General features: G+C 42.8%; 1 protein-coding gene and 1 non-coding gene across 5 annotated transcripts in view; both read left to right on the top strand.

Annotated features, from left to right (window-relative positions):
- The window catches only part of tbc1d1 (TBC1 (tre-2/USP6, BUB2, cdc16) domain family, member 1), a 47,600-nt gene extending 37,890 nt beyond the window's left edge, over window positions 1-9,710 (top strand). For all 4 annotated transcript variants that reach the window (XM_061065165.1, XM_061065167.1, XM_061065166.1 and 1 more), the window contains 7 exons: window positions 294-452; window positions 2,739-2,839; window positions 3,025-3,168; window positions 4,017-4,176; window positions 5,092-5,261; window positions 7,954-8,130; window positions 8,221-9,710. In XM_061065165.1, the coding sequence (XP_060921148.1) occupies window positions 294-452; window positions 2,739-2,839; window positions 3,025-3,168; window positions 4,017-4,176; window positions 5,092-5,261; window positions 7,954-8,130; window positions 8,221-8,511 (1,202 nt within the window). In that variant the 3' untranslated portion in view covers window positions 8,512-9,710. The remainder of the gene's footprint in view (window positions 1-293; window positions 453-2,738; window positions 2,840-3,024; window positions 3,169-4,016; window positions 4,177-5,091; window positions 5,262-7,953; window positions 8,131-8,220) is intronic.
- A 4,570-nt stretch (window positions 9,711-14,280) lies between these two features.
- Window positions 14,281-14,473, top strand: LOC132955125 (U2 spliceosomal RNA). Its single transcript, XR_009665888.1, has one exon. It is a non-coding gene; the product is annotated as a U2 spliceosomal RNA (small nuclear RNA).
- Window positions 14,474-14,947: the final 474 nt, after the last annotated feature.

Raw genomic sequence — 14,947 nt, 5'->3', positions numbered from 1 at the left:
AAGGACAGTATGTCCGTCACTCACTCAAGAGTAATTACTGGTCTGACGAGGTATTTTTACAGCCTCTTTACGTGTCTTCAGCTCCTCGACAATGACCACAATGTCATGTCACAACTCCTTATGATTTGCATACTTCAGAGAACATTTGCATAGAACTGATAGAAATCGACCTTTTACAAGGAATGCACCTGAACTGATAGTTGAAGTAGATTAACATGTCATAGCACCTTTGAACCACCCCATCCTACTCAGTCACACCCTACTCCTCCTCTCATCTCTGTCATGTCACGCAGGTGTCCCACGGCAGCATCGCGGCGAGATCTGGAAGTTTCTCTCTGAACAGTACCTGCTCCGGCAGACGGTCCCCTCCCGACCACCCGCCAATCACACTCCGTACAAAGAGCTGCTGAAACAGCTCACGTCACAGCAACACGCCATCCTCATAGATCTGGGTAATTTTCTCTCACACACACACACACACACACACACACACACACACACACACACACACACACACACACACACACACACACACACCATTTCTTTGATTGCGACTGAATCTTTTCTGCAACTTCAAGTCCTTGGATGATGGAGGCTGATGAAGCTTTACATGTAACACAGCTACATTAGATATTTCCCTTTATTCATTTAGTTTTTTTTTGTTTTTTTTTAAACAAACAGACTAAGCCAGATCAAAATAAAAAAGAAACCAGAAGTACCGCTTATGTCCACAGGGGCTGTCAAACTGTATTAATAAATTGTAAATTTCCAGACATTTGCTTCAATCATAACGCAAAGTGTAACTTCAAACTCAGGTCTGAGCCACACTCTACCCACTACATCATTTTGAAACATGCCAAAAAGCAGGCGAGGGGCTAAGGAGTTTTTGGCTGACGTTATTGTATGAGTATAAGTTTCTCTATAAGGTACTCTGCATTGATAAGTCCCATCGCTTTAACTTTATGTCAGCAGTGATTTAAGCTATGATCGACACACAAAATGCAAATTTCAAAAAGTTTGAAGGACTCCTTTAATCAGTTAATTCCACTTTTAAATGAACTGATTACCTTATTGGTATATATAAGAGGTATATATTTTTAATATAATATAAGACTTTTTTTCAATTGCAAAAATGCATCTTAAGAAAATGGAATAATCTTACTGTATATTCAGACGCTGACCAAACGCCGTTATTTTTTTAATATGCCAACATCGTTCACTGCACACGAAGGGTGATGAAGTCAGTCATTGTGAAGGCTATATGGAATGATTGAATGATGAGTTTATGGCATTTAAATGTGACAATTTCATCCAAAGATACTACAGGTATCACAGGGGTCACAGGGAAATATGTTCCTACTGGTTTCAGATCGTTCTAAATTCTCTTTGTGGAGGATCAAAACACATTAAAACAGTGATAACAGGTCTCAAAACTCATTTTCAAAGTTTCACACACATCTGACCAAGAAACCCACCCCCACACACACACACACACACACACACACACACACACACACAAAGCACCCCACCCATTTCACACCCACATACATAGAATTCATACACATCCACCCACACATCTATCCCTGCAGCAGCGCACCTCCTCTGTCTCTACGGTTCACCCCCTCGTCTTTCATCTGTCCGTGTTATTCACGCTACATCATGAAGGGTGGGGACAGAAGAAACGGCGTGCACAGTGGCGTGTTCCGATGTGAAGGTGTTATGTGCTGTAGGATCAAAACAAACTAAAGCGGACAAGAAGTGTGCAGGTGGGAACGCACAGAAATTCAAGGCTGTTATTTCGATCTCGCAGTTAACAAATGTTAGGTAACGGAGGCGTAGATTTTCTGAGGTTTGGGGGTTGTGAAGCACGGCCCTCCCACGCCTCACAGTCACAGACACACACCGATCTTACCTCGAGGCGGGGGAGGGAGTCATGGCATTATGTTCACAAACATAAAGCCCCTCCAGCACATTCCAGAAATATACACTCACACCGTCGTCATTGTCTTCTCCAAAGCCTCTCTGTCACACACTGTAAGTCAAGAAGTCCTCAGTCCAAAAACACACACACACACACACACACACACACACACACACACACACACACACACACACACACACACACACACACACACACACACACACACACACACACACACACACACACACACACACACACACACCTGCCAATTACCCACCCGTCCAATGTAAGAATGCTCCCACACAGATCCACGGTCATTATGTTGTCATGTTTGAAAGGTGCACGTCCTGTCCTGCTTTACATGTTCAGCTACCGAGAGAGAGAGAGAGAGAGAATGCAGCCTTTACTTAAACACGCATGCATGTGTGTGTGTGTGTGTGTGTTTTCATGAACATGTTTGTGAACATGACAACTTGGAATAGGTTGGCACATGCACATGTACTCTTCTCTTTTAACATGAACAGATAAGTGTAGAGGCTCTCATCCTAAGGCAATGAGAAGCTGCTTTGTTCAAACAAGTGGTGCACACCTACGGACCCCGGTGTCTTATGGATCCTTCAGAGTTATTTTTTTTTAGGAGTGTCATCAGACTGAATGTAGTAAATCACATCTATTAAAGAGCTGCCCTCTTCAGATGAATATCAGGTCTGTCGCAGACATCACCTAGACACTGCGTCTGGCAGAGGAATTCCTGCTAAATGTAAACAGCGCAGATGTTTTGCAATAAGGATCGTGTCTGCTCTCTTTTCCCTCCTAGGTCGCACTTTTCCCACTCATCCATATTTCCAAGCCCAGCTGGGTGCAGGGCAGCTGTCTCTGTATAATCTACTCAAGGCATACTCCCTTCTGGACCCCGAGGTATTATCTAATTCTTCTTTTTAGTATCCTCTCTGGCTGTCTTTCACTTTTCTTTTGTAGTCTCTCTGAATCCCCTTCACCTGATGAACTGAGTTGTGATCTGCCTTCAGCTTTCTCCCCCTCCCCCCCTCCCCCCCTCCCCCTCGCCTGTGTAGACGTTGAGTCTGTTGTTGTTTTTATTGTAGGTGGGCTACTGCCAGGGCCTGTCCTTCATTGCAGGAGTGCTGCTGTTACACATGGAGGAGGAGGACGCCTTCTACATGCTCAAGTTTCTCATGTTCGACGTCGGGCTCCGCAAACAGTACAGGCCTGACATGATAATCCTGCAGGTAACATTGTGCACATGAGTGTCTTTGTCCCACAGTTACTGTAGCAAACAGACTCATCATGTAGATCATTTCTCTTCTTCTCACACCCCTTTCATTCATGAATTACATCACTATGATTAATGAGCATATAAAAACACTCAGTCTATTCATGTCACACTTTTCATATGAAAGATGACTCTTCTCATTCCTCGTGATCTCGTCACCTTGACATCGATCTGCTCTCATTTCCATATTATATAATGAAACAGTAGCAGATCATGGGTTTTAGTTGAAACCTGGTTTGCGTGGGAATTCAGCTCCGTTTCTACCTGATGCAGGAGGTTAACATCTGTGATGTCTGCGACGCAGGTTTTTGTGGAGCATTAGATTTCACCCTGAAATAGAACGACTGTAACCAGAGGCTGATGCACTGATCAGACTGTATCATGATTGCATTATTTACCCCACGGCCATTCTTTCTTTTCTTTTCTCTGTTGCCAATGCAACTTGTGTTGTTATGTGCTACACAAATCAAGTTCACTTCCCTTTAGAGAGTCATGATCCCGGCCACTAGAACGTTTTTAAAGACTTGCCGGGTTATTTCTGAATCTGTCTTCATCTTACTGTAACTGGTCTTTTAGAAGAAAACAAAGGATTTCTATTGACAATGAATTCTCCATTTCAGTAGCCGCTGTAGCTCTGGTGTGTATTCACATCTGTATAACTATGCCTACATTAAAGCTCCTGTCAGACACCTGTGAAGGTGATATCTCATATTGCTGATCTTGTCCTGTACATGTGTGGGTAGTATTGTACACGGAGCCACCTTCTCCCAAGCTCACATTGTGTGTTTTTGATGTTCATGTCAGATTCAGATGTACCAGCTGTCCCGGCTGCTCCATGACTACCACAGGGATCTTCACACCCACCTGGAGCAGCAGGAGATCGGGCCCAGCCTGTATGCCACCCCTTGGTTCCTCACTGCCTTCGCCTCACACTTCCCCCTCGGCTTTGTGGCCAGAGTCTTCGGTAAGCTTTGAGAGCTCCTCCTGTGTGTCTGGACTCGGAGAGCACACTCTAGTTAGGTTGGATTGTAAGATGTAAGGAGAGAACAGGATGGTGGTACATGTAGGTCTTTAGATGGTCTCCACTCCTCAGATTACTTTTCAATCAGATCTTAAATGTGAATGACGGGGCGTGGGAAGGAAAGGTGGAACATAAGTCAACTTTTATTTTTGCAAATTTTGAGGAAATTAAACAAAATTCAAACGAGAAAATCTTCGCAGTTTGGCAGCGGGTCAAAGAAGACAAGTCGCACATTATTTAAATCTAGACGGATGTTTCTCTCCCATAGTGAGTCAGTTGTACGCTGATGTTTTTATCTGTTGTGACCTTTTCACAAGTTGTGTAAATATCATCACACCCACAGCTTCCTCATCTACGTCATTCTCTCTTCATGTCCTTACTTTTCTTTCTTCTTCATTCCTTCCGTACTGTTGTTTTCATGCCTATTTTCCTACACAGTGCTCGGTCAGTGAGCCAGACTCACTGGCTCCTCATGTTCATCCGAGCATAACCGTGTGTGTGTGTGTGTGTGTGCGTGTGTGTTACATTGAGAAGGCATCATGGTAGCTATCTTGAGTCTTTCATATCACATCTCTACTCTTTTTCCTTAATCTGTTGTATGACCTCATGCAATCCTGCCTCACCCTTACTCCACCCTGATGCGTTCACAGCACGCACACAAATACACACACCTACTCTGCATATTCACCCTGGCCTTTATTTATGTTTGTTTAAACCTTTCTATTGACGTCAAGGCATCTATAATTTAAGTCTTTCAGTCACCAATCATCTGGGTAAGCTGTTTGTGAGCGCCTGTCACTATTCATTTTAAGTAACGTCTCACCCCCCGTTCTCATTGTTTCTGTCTTTTTCTGTCAGATATGTTGTTCCTTCAGGGGTCAGAGGTCATCTTTAAGGTGGCCATGAGCCTGCTTGGGAGCCACAAACCTCTGATCCTGCAGCATGAGAACCTGGAGTCCATAGTGGACTTCATCAAGACCACGCTGCCAAACCTGGGCCTGGTGCAGATGGAGAAAACCATCAACCAGGTTAGAACAACAAGCCGTCAGTATGACGTCACTTTAATGACTGGAAACTGGAAAACAATACAGAGTGACTCATCTGTCTGTCGCTGTTTTGCTCACTCAAGAGTATTTATTGTTGATAGTAATTCGTCTTATTTTCGATATGTTTAAGGTGAGAATATAAAAGGTTATATTTGCTCAGAAAAGGTCTGTAATGACTTTATAAATCAAGGGGAACAAATCTAATACTTCCAAACTCTCCAGCCTTTAGGAGGTATTCAGATCAAGCTCCATGTTTTTCTACTCCAGTAAACTTGTTTATGTATATAAAGTGCAATAGTTTCCTAAATCGGCTGCATACTAATCTTTAAATGTTTGTTTTACAGGAGTTAAACGTTTATAGATAAACTATTTTCAGCCAAAGAATAAAGAGAGACTCGGTACAGTGATTTACTGTAGAAGTGCTCTTCCATACTTTCCTACTTTACTTGATACTTTATGTCAGACCCATAGGTCCATATCGTTATAAAAAAGCACAGATACATTAACAAAGGGATATCATCACTACAACCAAACACCTAGTCAAATATCAGTGAAGTGGGGAAGAAAAGATGCACGAACACAGCAGGAAATATTCAGGAAAATTTGAGGTCGATGACATTCAGTATATCACAGGACCGGTGAGCGACCAGTGTGTGATCTCGATCCATGTAAAGAAACTGCTCCATGCGCTTTACTTCTCGTCAGTATGTTCTTTACAACTTGTTCCCTGACACTGTGAAGACGTCCAATCACACAAAAGCATTTATATAAGGGCATAAAAACTGTCATCAAAGTGTTGCACCCTGAGAGGGAGATATGTGAAGAAGAGTTCAGGGGCAGCTGTCCTGAAGAGTTTGAGATTTTGATTAGTTTTTAGACACAAAAGGAGGACAGAGGTGGAATAACAAACAAAAGGCTTTAAAAATCAAACAAATGTTAATAGAATTACTGTTGGTTTGGGTTATGTGAAGGGGTGTATTTTCACAATAAATGAGTGTAGAAAATCTCCCAACACCAACATACAGTATCTCTCAACCCTCTGATAGGTTGACTGATAAGGTTTTAGGTTATATAACCGTTGTAACCGGATGAGCGTCCAGATGAGATCACCACACGGTGCCTGTGTCAGATTGTTGTTGTGGCTCGAGAAACACTTAAAGGTGTCATCATGAGATCTGACTTCATGACTCATGACGACAATAAAGAGGCAAAGTAATTACAGCTGTATGACACGACAAATAAAACGGAATGATAATGATTTGAACCACGCTCTCTCCTCGGTGCACTGATGAAGCGGCAGGTGGAGTGTCACAGAAGTCGTCACATCACCTTCACCTTCGTGTCAGAAAAAGTGGATCCATCATATGAAAAAAACATTTGAGTCATTTTCTATGACATTTGACATAAGTGATGAGTCAAACCCATGTAGAGTAGAGAAATATCAACAAGCCACGCTGTAGTTTAGCAGCTATGCATTTACCTTATCATTTGACAGAAACGGCAAAGGGTTCGTTGACTCATGCTGTAGCTTGCCGGTACTTTCCCTCAAGCGCCACTTATCCACGTCAGGGTGTCTATATGTTCACTGAGGTGTGACTCAAAGTTTCACAACACACACACACAAAAAAAAAAAAGAAAAGAAGAATCAGGGAGTGTCCCTGCAGGATGTTTGGAGCCTCAAGTGCAAAACAAGTATCCACTGTTTATCTTCTGGTTTGTAGTAAGATGGGAACGAAAACCTGTTAAATGTGTGTCATTTGAGACGTTGACCTTCTGTTCTCGTTGAGGTCATCTCTCCTATCAGTAATGATAACACTACTCAATCAGTTAGACGGTAGAGATCTGAGGGGAGCTTCTCACATCTCTGTCATTGTTAGTAGGAAGTTTTAAAAATGAAGAGACACTAACAAATGAAATTCTGATCTTACAGTCTGATTGATTCTAATGTTTTGGTCGTCTGTAGCAACAAGGAATCTGTACAGACATTTCTGGTCCGCTCAGTTTGGCAAATAAAGTTGCCAAAAAAAAATCATTTTTAACCATGATTAAAATCTGTTTTTTTTTTTTTTCCTTATGGGAAATAGTCTTTAACATTTTGCCCCTAATGAAAAAAGCGAAACTATAAAGGTGATCTTATGTTCATAGATACGATAAGATCAATGCGATAAGATGGGATGGAATATGATACACTTCAATGTCCCCTGAAGCAAGTTTGTCTTGGGCTCCAGTGCTCCACTTGATTAATCTTAAAGAGCAAGAACAATAGCAATCTGTGCTGGTCACACGCATTGCTTCCTGGTACATGTAGACACTACAGGCACGGCGGCATCAGTATGAGAACTCGTCTTTCTTCCTTCTTCCTACGTAAAGAACACACCAAGTATTTCATTGCTTATGCGTTTTTTATGCTAATGCCTGTTTAAAGTTTGATAAAAGCCTTGTTGTTAAATGACTGCTGAGCAGATCAAATATTGCATAAATTTATATCCGTCGTACCTGAGCTGCTCCCTACACAGAATGTTTCCCTGCTTACAATCAAATCCTGCTAAACGCATGTGGACAATTAAACTTGGACTAGAAACAGAAACTTAGATGATTCTGATACCCAGGAAGTTGAAAATGATCATTTTAAATATGTTTCCTGATATTGTGAAAACGTCTGTTTTCTCCACAGGTGTGTGAGATGGATGTGTCCAAGCAGCTGCAGGCCTACGAGGTGGAGTATCACGTCCTGCAGGATGAGATGCTGGACACGCCCCCCACCCTCAACCAACACCAGAGAGCTGCGCAGCTGGAGAGGACCAATCAGAGCCTCCGACAGCAGAACCTTGACCTGCTCGAGGAGCTGCAGGTACACACAGACTCCTAGAAATACACAATGTCACCTTCTCTTGCACTCTATGTTTTTTATTTTAACCATCGCTCTCTCCCCCCCCCTCAGGTGTCTCACGCTTGTGTCTGCAGCCTGGAGAGCCGCTTGGAGTCTCTCGCACAGTCAGAGGGCCGCCTGAAGGAGCAGGTTTCTGCCCTGCAAGAGGAGAAGAAGCAGCTCGCAAGCACCGTCACACGCTTACAGGACCTGCTCACCAGCCTCGGCATTCACAACAACGCCGATGGACACACACTCCCCTCACCCTCTGAAAGACACACAACCACAGAGAATGTGGAGGGGCTGGGAAACAGAACTGTGGACTCTCTCCCTCACCCTCTGGCTCTTCCAGAGGGCTCATAACCGCACCTCATACTTTTCCAAATGGTTAGGTTGAGCGGAGGAGGAGCCGGGTGTGGAGGTGCTGAGGGGGAGAAGGTTGAGGGAGATGTTGAGACGACTCTTTACCTCCACCTTTATCCTGTTTCTAGCTTGTGAATGTTTTAATAAAAAAAGAGGAAACTCTGCGGAAGTTGGACCTAATAGAGAGTAGAGAGGAAATAGAACAAAAATGGGGATGAGGTGAAAGAGAAAGTAGAAATGAAGGATGGAAACTGTAATATTATCCCAAAACGACACGAGAGCTACTATCAGCTCTCTTAAAAAAAAAAAAAAAAAAAAAAAAGAAAGAAATGAACCTTATTATCTGACCAACAATCCCCAAAGATAGCACTGTCCCATCGGGTCTCCACTGTCCAAACTACAGTTACATTTGCACCTGGGATGTCCGTCTGTCTGTGAATGTCTCCAATGTGTGTGTTTTAGTTGCAACACGGCAAAAAAAAAGCCAAAGATTTGTCCTCCTTGTTACCAAACAAGCTCGCACAAATACCGTGTCATTGATCACCCACGCATGTAACAATGAAAGTAATGGAAAGATGAAGAAGGGACAAAGTTTCATTTTGTTCCTCTGGTAGAAGTTGAATATGACGTAAATGATATTAGATCTTGGTGCTTATATTCAAAGAGCAGAGGGGAACTGTTTCTGATTCTCTGCAGTATTCCAAAGTTTGTAACCTTATCCTAACCGGTCTCAACCTTATCTAGCTACAGTATGTTGAATTCAGAAAAAAACACAACACCATCACCACCTTCCAGTTCGGTCCATGCTTGTAGAAAGTTGAAATGAATGTCAGTTCACCAAAAAAAAAGCTGTGCCCTTGTAGTGCACATCTCCACAGATCAGTTACTTATAGAATAAGAACAGAAAAAAGATACTTAATGTCTGGAACTTCACACAGGAAACCTCTGCTGTGGAGACAATCTGTCAGCTACGAGTCATTTACTGTATTCATCACACTGAGCGCCGTCAGGCCGAGCTGCTGCTTGGTGTGTTTGTATGTTAACGTCTTTTTGTGTTGCTGTGTGCGTGTTCACAAATCTGTTGATTTACACTGTAAAGAAATGTTGCTTTTACTCCAGACTCTCCTTGCACATTTTGTTTTAAATATTGTAATTCTGTACTTTAAAAATACATTTCATATCCTTTGAGCACATCTGAAGCCAGTGTTGTTGTTGGTTTTTTTTTTCTTACGTTTGCCTACATGTGTCAGGTGTCATGTGACTGATAAGGATTGTGGATGGTGTAGATTGTACCACCTCCTGTCCAAACATGTCAGTCACTTTGAACGCCAATATTGGGTTTCAAGCATATGGAAGTTCACTGTACACAGTATTTAAAGCACAGACATGCAGCTCTTTCCAGGAACTCCTCCACGGCTAGAGTGAAAGACATGTCTGGACAAGTTGTGGCTCTGTTTGTGTGCATGTACAGTACACACAGAAATAGTAACTAGAGCAGAACCGGAGACAAAAAAAATCCTATAAAAATACAGGTGAAATAAGAGTGAAGTGAATTTTGTTTGCTATGATAAATCCTCTCAGGTAATTGTCTTATAACCTTCAGAAAAATATAAAAAATTTAACATATTTTCTGCCAATTTTGAACGAGCCTTTTGGCTTTTTTTTTTTTTCCTTCTGTTTTTTTTTAAAGATTCCTCAAAGTTGACAGGAGTTTACGATGACATTAGAGCTCCCAGCAAGACTTTCTTGTCTCCTGACATTCCTGTTTGAGGTCCTCTGAATGAACCCACTAACCCACAGACAGCTGGTGATGCTGGAGCCGACTTCTTATCCGGGTGTTTTTCTGTGTGTGCACATGAGCATAAGTAACAAAAATCCTTCCTTAAAGGCGATCGCAGATTATTAAGTTGGTGTCTAAAATATTTAAACGTACTATTGTTTAGTTTGTGGGTTCATTTTTTTGGTCAGATTTCAAAATTATCTTTGCCAATGACTTTGTTTTCTCACAGCTGTGTTTCACAGGTCAGTGGTGGACTAACGTAATGTGGTTCAAACCTTGTTGTTGGCTAAGTTCAACCTTCAAGTGTCTTTGACAAACTGTATCTGCCGATGTTGAAAAATGAAACCAATGCACAAGTGCAAAAGAAACTGCAGTTCATCAAGTGTCCACTAGAGGCAGACTCCAAAAAAAAAAAAAAAAAAAAAAAAAAAACATGTTTACACCCTGGTTAATAAAATAACTCGGTAACTAAAACTTAATTTTTTAGTGGGTCAAACTGCAGAGGTTGGCATTTTTTATTTTTCATCCTTTTTTTTAACATGAACCCTGAGTTATTCGTATCTGGGGGTGTGGTTAAGGTGACTGACAGGCCCATCTCAACTCCAACTCTTTCTCCTGACGCTAGATCAAAAGTCAGGTGAAAATAGAATTTCCAATACGCTGACAATCGTTTGGCCTCAAATCACCTGTTCATAAACCAATGTGTGTCGTCACGGAGACAACGTCCATGTTTCAAACGTCCATGTTACGTACAGTTTATGGTCTCTGCTGCCGTCAGTGAATCAAACTGAGACGCTTCTGTAGATTGGCCTAGCTCTTGGGTCGCATGCCATTTACTGTACTAAGGCTACGGTCCTCCAGGTGGAGGGCCCTGCAGCCTAGTCACACCTGGGGTCTCCTATCATGCCTCACTCCATCTCCCTATATGCTGCTTTATCTACAGTCCTAATAGAGGCAAGAAGCCAACAAATAAATACAATAAAAGCAAAATGCTGGTAAGGAATACTTGTGTGATAGCTCCCAGACAGCTGATGAAATGTTGCTCGTTAAATGACCTTGACGAGATCAGACAAAAGACTCAGCAGAAGAATCACGCTGTCATTAATCAAAGACCATAATTAATTCTTTCAGTGCCTCTGATGACTGTGCTTTAAAGACACAGCTTAAGAGTTGATCCAAAGCAAACACTCCTCCTGGACGGAGATTTCCACCGAGCAGCAACAAAGCGAGTCAGGTTCTTGAGGAGCACGCCCTCCTGAGCGATCCGCAGGTAGACTGTAGACTGATGTGAACACACCCTGAAGACCACCTGAGCCCGCCTCACCCAGGCTCCACTAATCTGTGATGATCTCTCCGGTGCTTATGTGGATTTTGTTTTAAAGCCTCGTAACCCCTGACCGAGCAGCCCTGCCCATGTCGTGTGTGTGCCTGTGTTTAAAGCTCAGTTATGATGCAGGGCTGTTGTGATGTGTGTGCGTGTTTGTTTTTGTCCACACCTGCTGGATCAGAGCTCCTGATTCTAAAGAGCATACAAGTTCTTGTGTGACTGTGGTTAAAACTTGGCATCTGCGGGCAGATTTTCTTAATTCCCTGGTAGAGTGAACAGAGAGGCAGCATGTGCACTCAAAGGATGCATGTGCGGTGTGTAAACAAAGCGCATGAGTACAGTGTGTATCTGTGTGTCTTTGTGTCTCTCTCTCTGCCGGGCCGAGTAAAGTGCCAGGGGCTGTGACGTTGCCTCGAGTTTTGTTTTATTTGACTTGGCGTCCATTTATCCCTCCACACTCCACCTCAGCTCTGCCCTGCCCTTCACCGAGCTCCACCACATGCACATATCCTCCTACAACCCCGACAAACCACACTCTGAGAGGGCCAGAGAGCATTTGTAACATGTAGATTTAGACACATTGAAGGCTACCAAAGTCCTAAAACTGAATTTGTGATTAGTGGGAGTCTGCTGCTCCAGAACACAAACGTAAATATACAGAACAAAATCTTTGCATTTAAATGCTTGAGAATTCTGGATTAAAGCTCTTAATCTGTGTGTGTGGGAAGTAGCATTAGATATGAATATTTGAATGACAGGTAAAGTCTGGTAATGAATGATCAACATAACAATCTTGAAATAATTGTAGATAATAGCTTTGTTTGAGGAGCTTATTAAATATCAGTTATCCCTGTGTTGTAACCCCTCTTCTTCCTCTCCCTTCTTCACCACCTCCTCTGTCTCTGTCTCTTGTCTATCTTGTCATGTGGGCGGCTGCAGCTCAGTTGGTAGAGTCGGTCCCCGAGCTCCTGCAGCCACATGTCCGATGTGTCCTTGGTCAAGACACTAAACCCCCGAGTTTCTCCCGCTGCTTTGGCGGCGGCTTACGAGTGTGTGTAGAAATGGAATTGGTTAATACTGATGGAGACGTTACACAGCAGCCTCTGCCATCAGGGTTAGGGTGTGTAGGTGTGACTTGTGGTGTAAAAAAAAAAAGCGCTTTGAGGAGTCAGAAGACTTGAAAAGAACTGTACAAGCTCAAGCCCATTTATCATTTCCTCTCTCTTCGTCACCACCTCCTCTGTCTCCGTCTTTCCTTCACTCTCTTGTGTCGTGTGTTTCTGTTCCTCCCAAAGTGGAGCTTTGATGTCTTGTCACTGCATCTGTCTCAGTGAGGGATGTAGACACAGTTAGTAACCTTTGATATTGATGTAAATGCTGCTGATGCAATAAGAATCCTGTAATGAAAATAGATCCTCACTTTAACAATAACTTTCCCTTTTTTTTTAAAGATTTATTTTTGGGCTTTTAATAGATGGATAGGACAGTGGATAGAGTCGGAAATCAGGGAGAGAGAGAGTGGGGAGTGACATGCGGGAGAGAGGCCACAGGTGGGAACCACTGTGCCACCAGCGCCCCTAACTTTCCCTTTTTAAGGAAAAAAAAAAAGATGCAAACACATATAGATGAGACCACCTTTAAATTCTGTAGTTACCGTCTCCATGTGTGGATTCAGCTGCCCGCCCAAGAGAAACCTGCTCTGTGAATTGATTTAAGAGGAGAAAATGACAGCTGAGTATTAATCAGCTCACCTTTACACGCCATTGAACACCAACCTGATCCTTTTATGTGGCGTATAAAGTGATTTAGGTGGATGCAATCATTAATGACGCTCATCATTAAAGACATCACTCGACACATCAGGTGCTGAGATGAGAGCTGGCTGCTCAGTCCAAAAAGTCAAACAGAGTCAGTAACGGCTCATAAAGCGGTAAACATTGATAAGGAAGCTACTTCACCCACAGCACCTGCAGCCATAAAGAGAGCTACTGATTATACCTGAGCTGTGACACCTTCAGTCTGACTTAATATGAACCTATTAACATGGATTTTGAATAAGCTTGATAAACTTGCACTTGTGCATCTGATAGCCTGAAGGTTTATATCACACGACCGACGTACGGAGGGGATAGTCCTCAAACGTTCCGGGTACGACTCTGATCCTCAGCACGTTGCTGCATGTCATTCCCCACTCACTCATCACACTTTTACTCTTATCATCCGTCCTCCTCTTTAATCATTTATACTGACTTTATGATAGGGATTATAAATCTTTGGAACACCAGCACTGCAGATGACATATTTCACACTTTAAAAGACACAACAGGTAGAGGAATCAGAAGACACTTCAGCCAGCCATTTTTTTTTTATTTCTCTTTTTCTTTTTTTTTTTTTTGGTTATTCTTCTAAAAAATCAAAATAAACCCGCAGATGAAGTTAGAAGTTAGTTAAAGTTTGTGATTGTAATATAATCAGCAATGTGCAACTATATTGCACACAGTATTCAAGCCTCTCAGGGGTCACACGTGTCCTCTGCGAGTCCTCTGCAGAACTCTTTCATATTTGCACTGTCACTTATACGACATGTTATCGTGTTGTAATCTTTACAGCTGTGACTCAATTGTCTGTACAATAAAAAACGCACAATGTACTTTTCCTTGCAATCACTTTCTATGTATTTGTGCTTGGTCTTCAGCAATTGGCTGAGACGAAGTGTAGTAGCTGTTCTTATCTTATCTGATACATCCTCTAGCCGGGGACCGTATATTAAATTGATTTTAGGACCTGCAGATGGTACAGGTCAACTCCATGCATTGACTTGGTATTGTAGCCTCTCTAGGAACATTGCACCTCCCTCTCAACAGCACCACGGCTACTGAGGACACCTCCAGGTTTCTGGGATCCACAAACTTTGGGACCTGAAGTGATCCTCCCACAGACACACTATCAGGAAAACCCTCCACGGGGGATGTAGTTCCTGCGCCAGCTCGGGATGTTCAGAGTCCCTCGGGAGCTGCTGATCATGTTTTACACCGCCAATCTGTCCTCTGGATGTCCATCACTGTTCGGTTTGCCACCAAACAGGAGAGACAGGAAAAACGAAACGGACACACCCCGGACACACAGCTGTTTGAACTCCCCTCTGGTAGGCGGTACAGAGCACAGTCCACCAAAAGAAACCAGACACAGGAGCAGTTTCTCTCCACGGAAGTGTATAAATAACCCCGTAGCATAAACATCCACAGGGCTGTAAATAAGATTTTTTATATTGACTCATGTAAATTACATCCCCTCATCCGTCTTCATACCATGCAGGCTGTTTTTAACGT

This window comes from Labrus mixtus, chromosome 2 (assembly GCF_963584025.1).
Source record: "Labrus mixtus chromosome 2, fLabMix1.1, whole genome shotgun sequence".
Classification (NCBI taxonomy): Eukaryota; Metazoa; Chordata; class Actinopteri; order Labriformes; family Labridae; genus Labrus; species Labrus mixtus.
The sequence above is the reverse complement of the archived record's forward strand: the minus strand, read 5'-3'. Positions and strand labels throughout refer to the sequence as shown.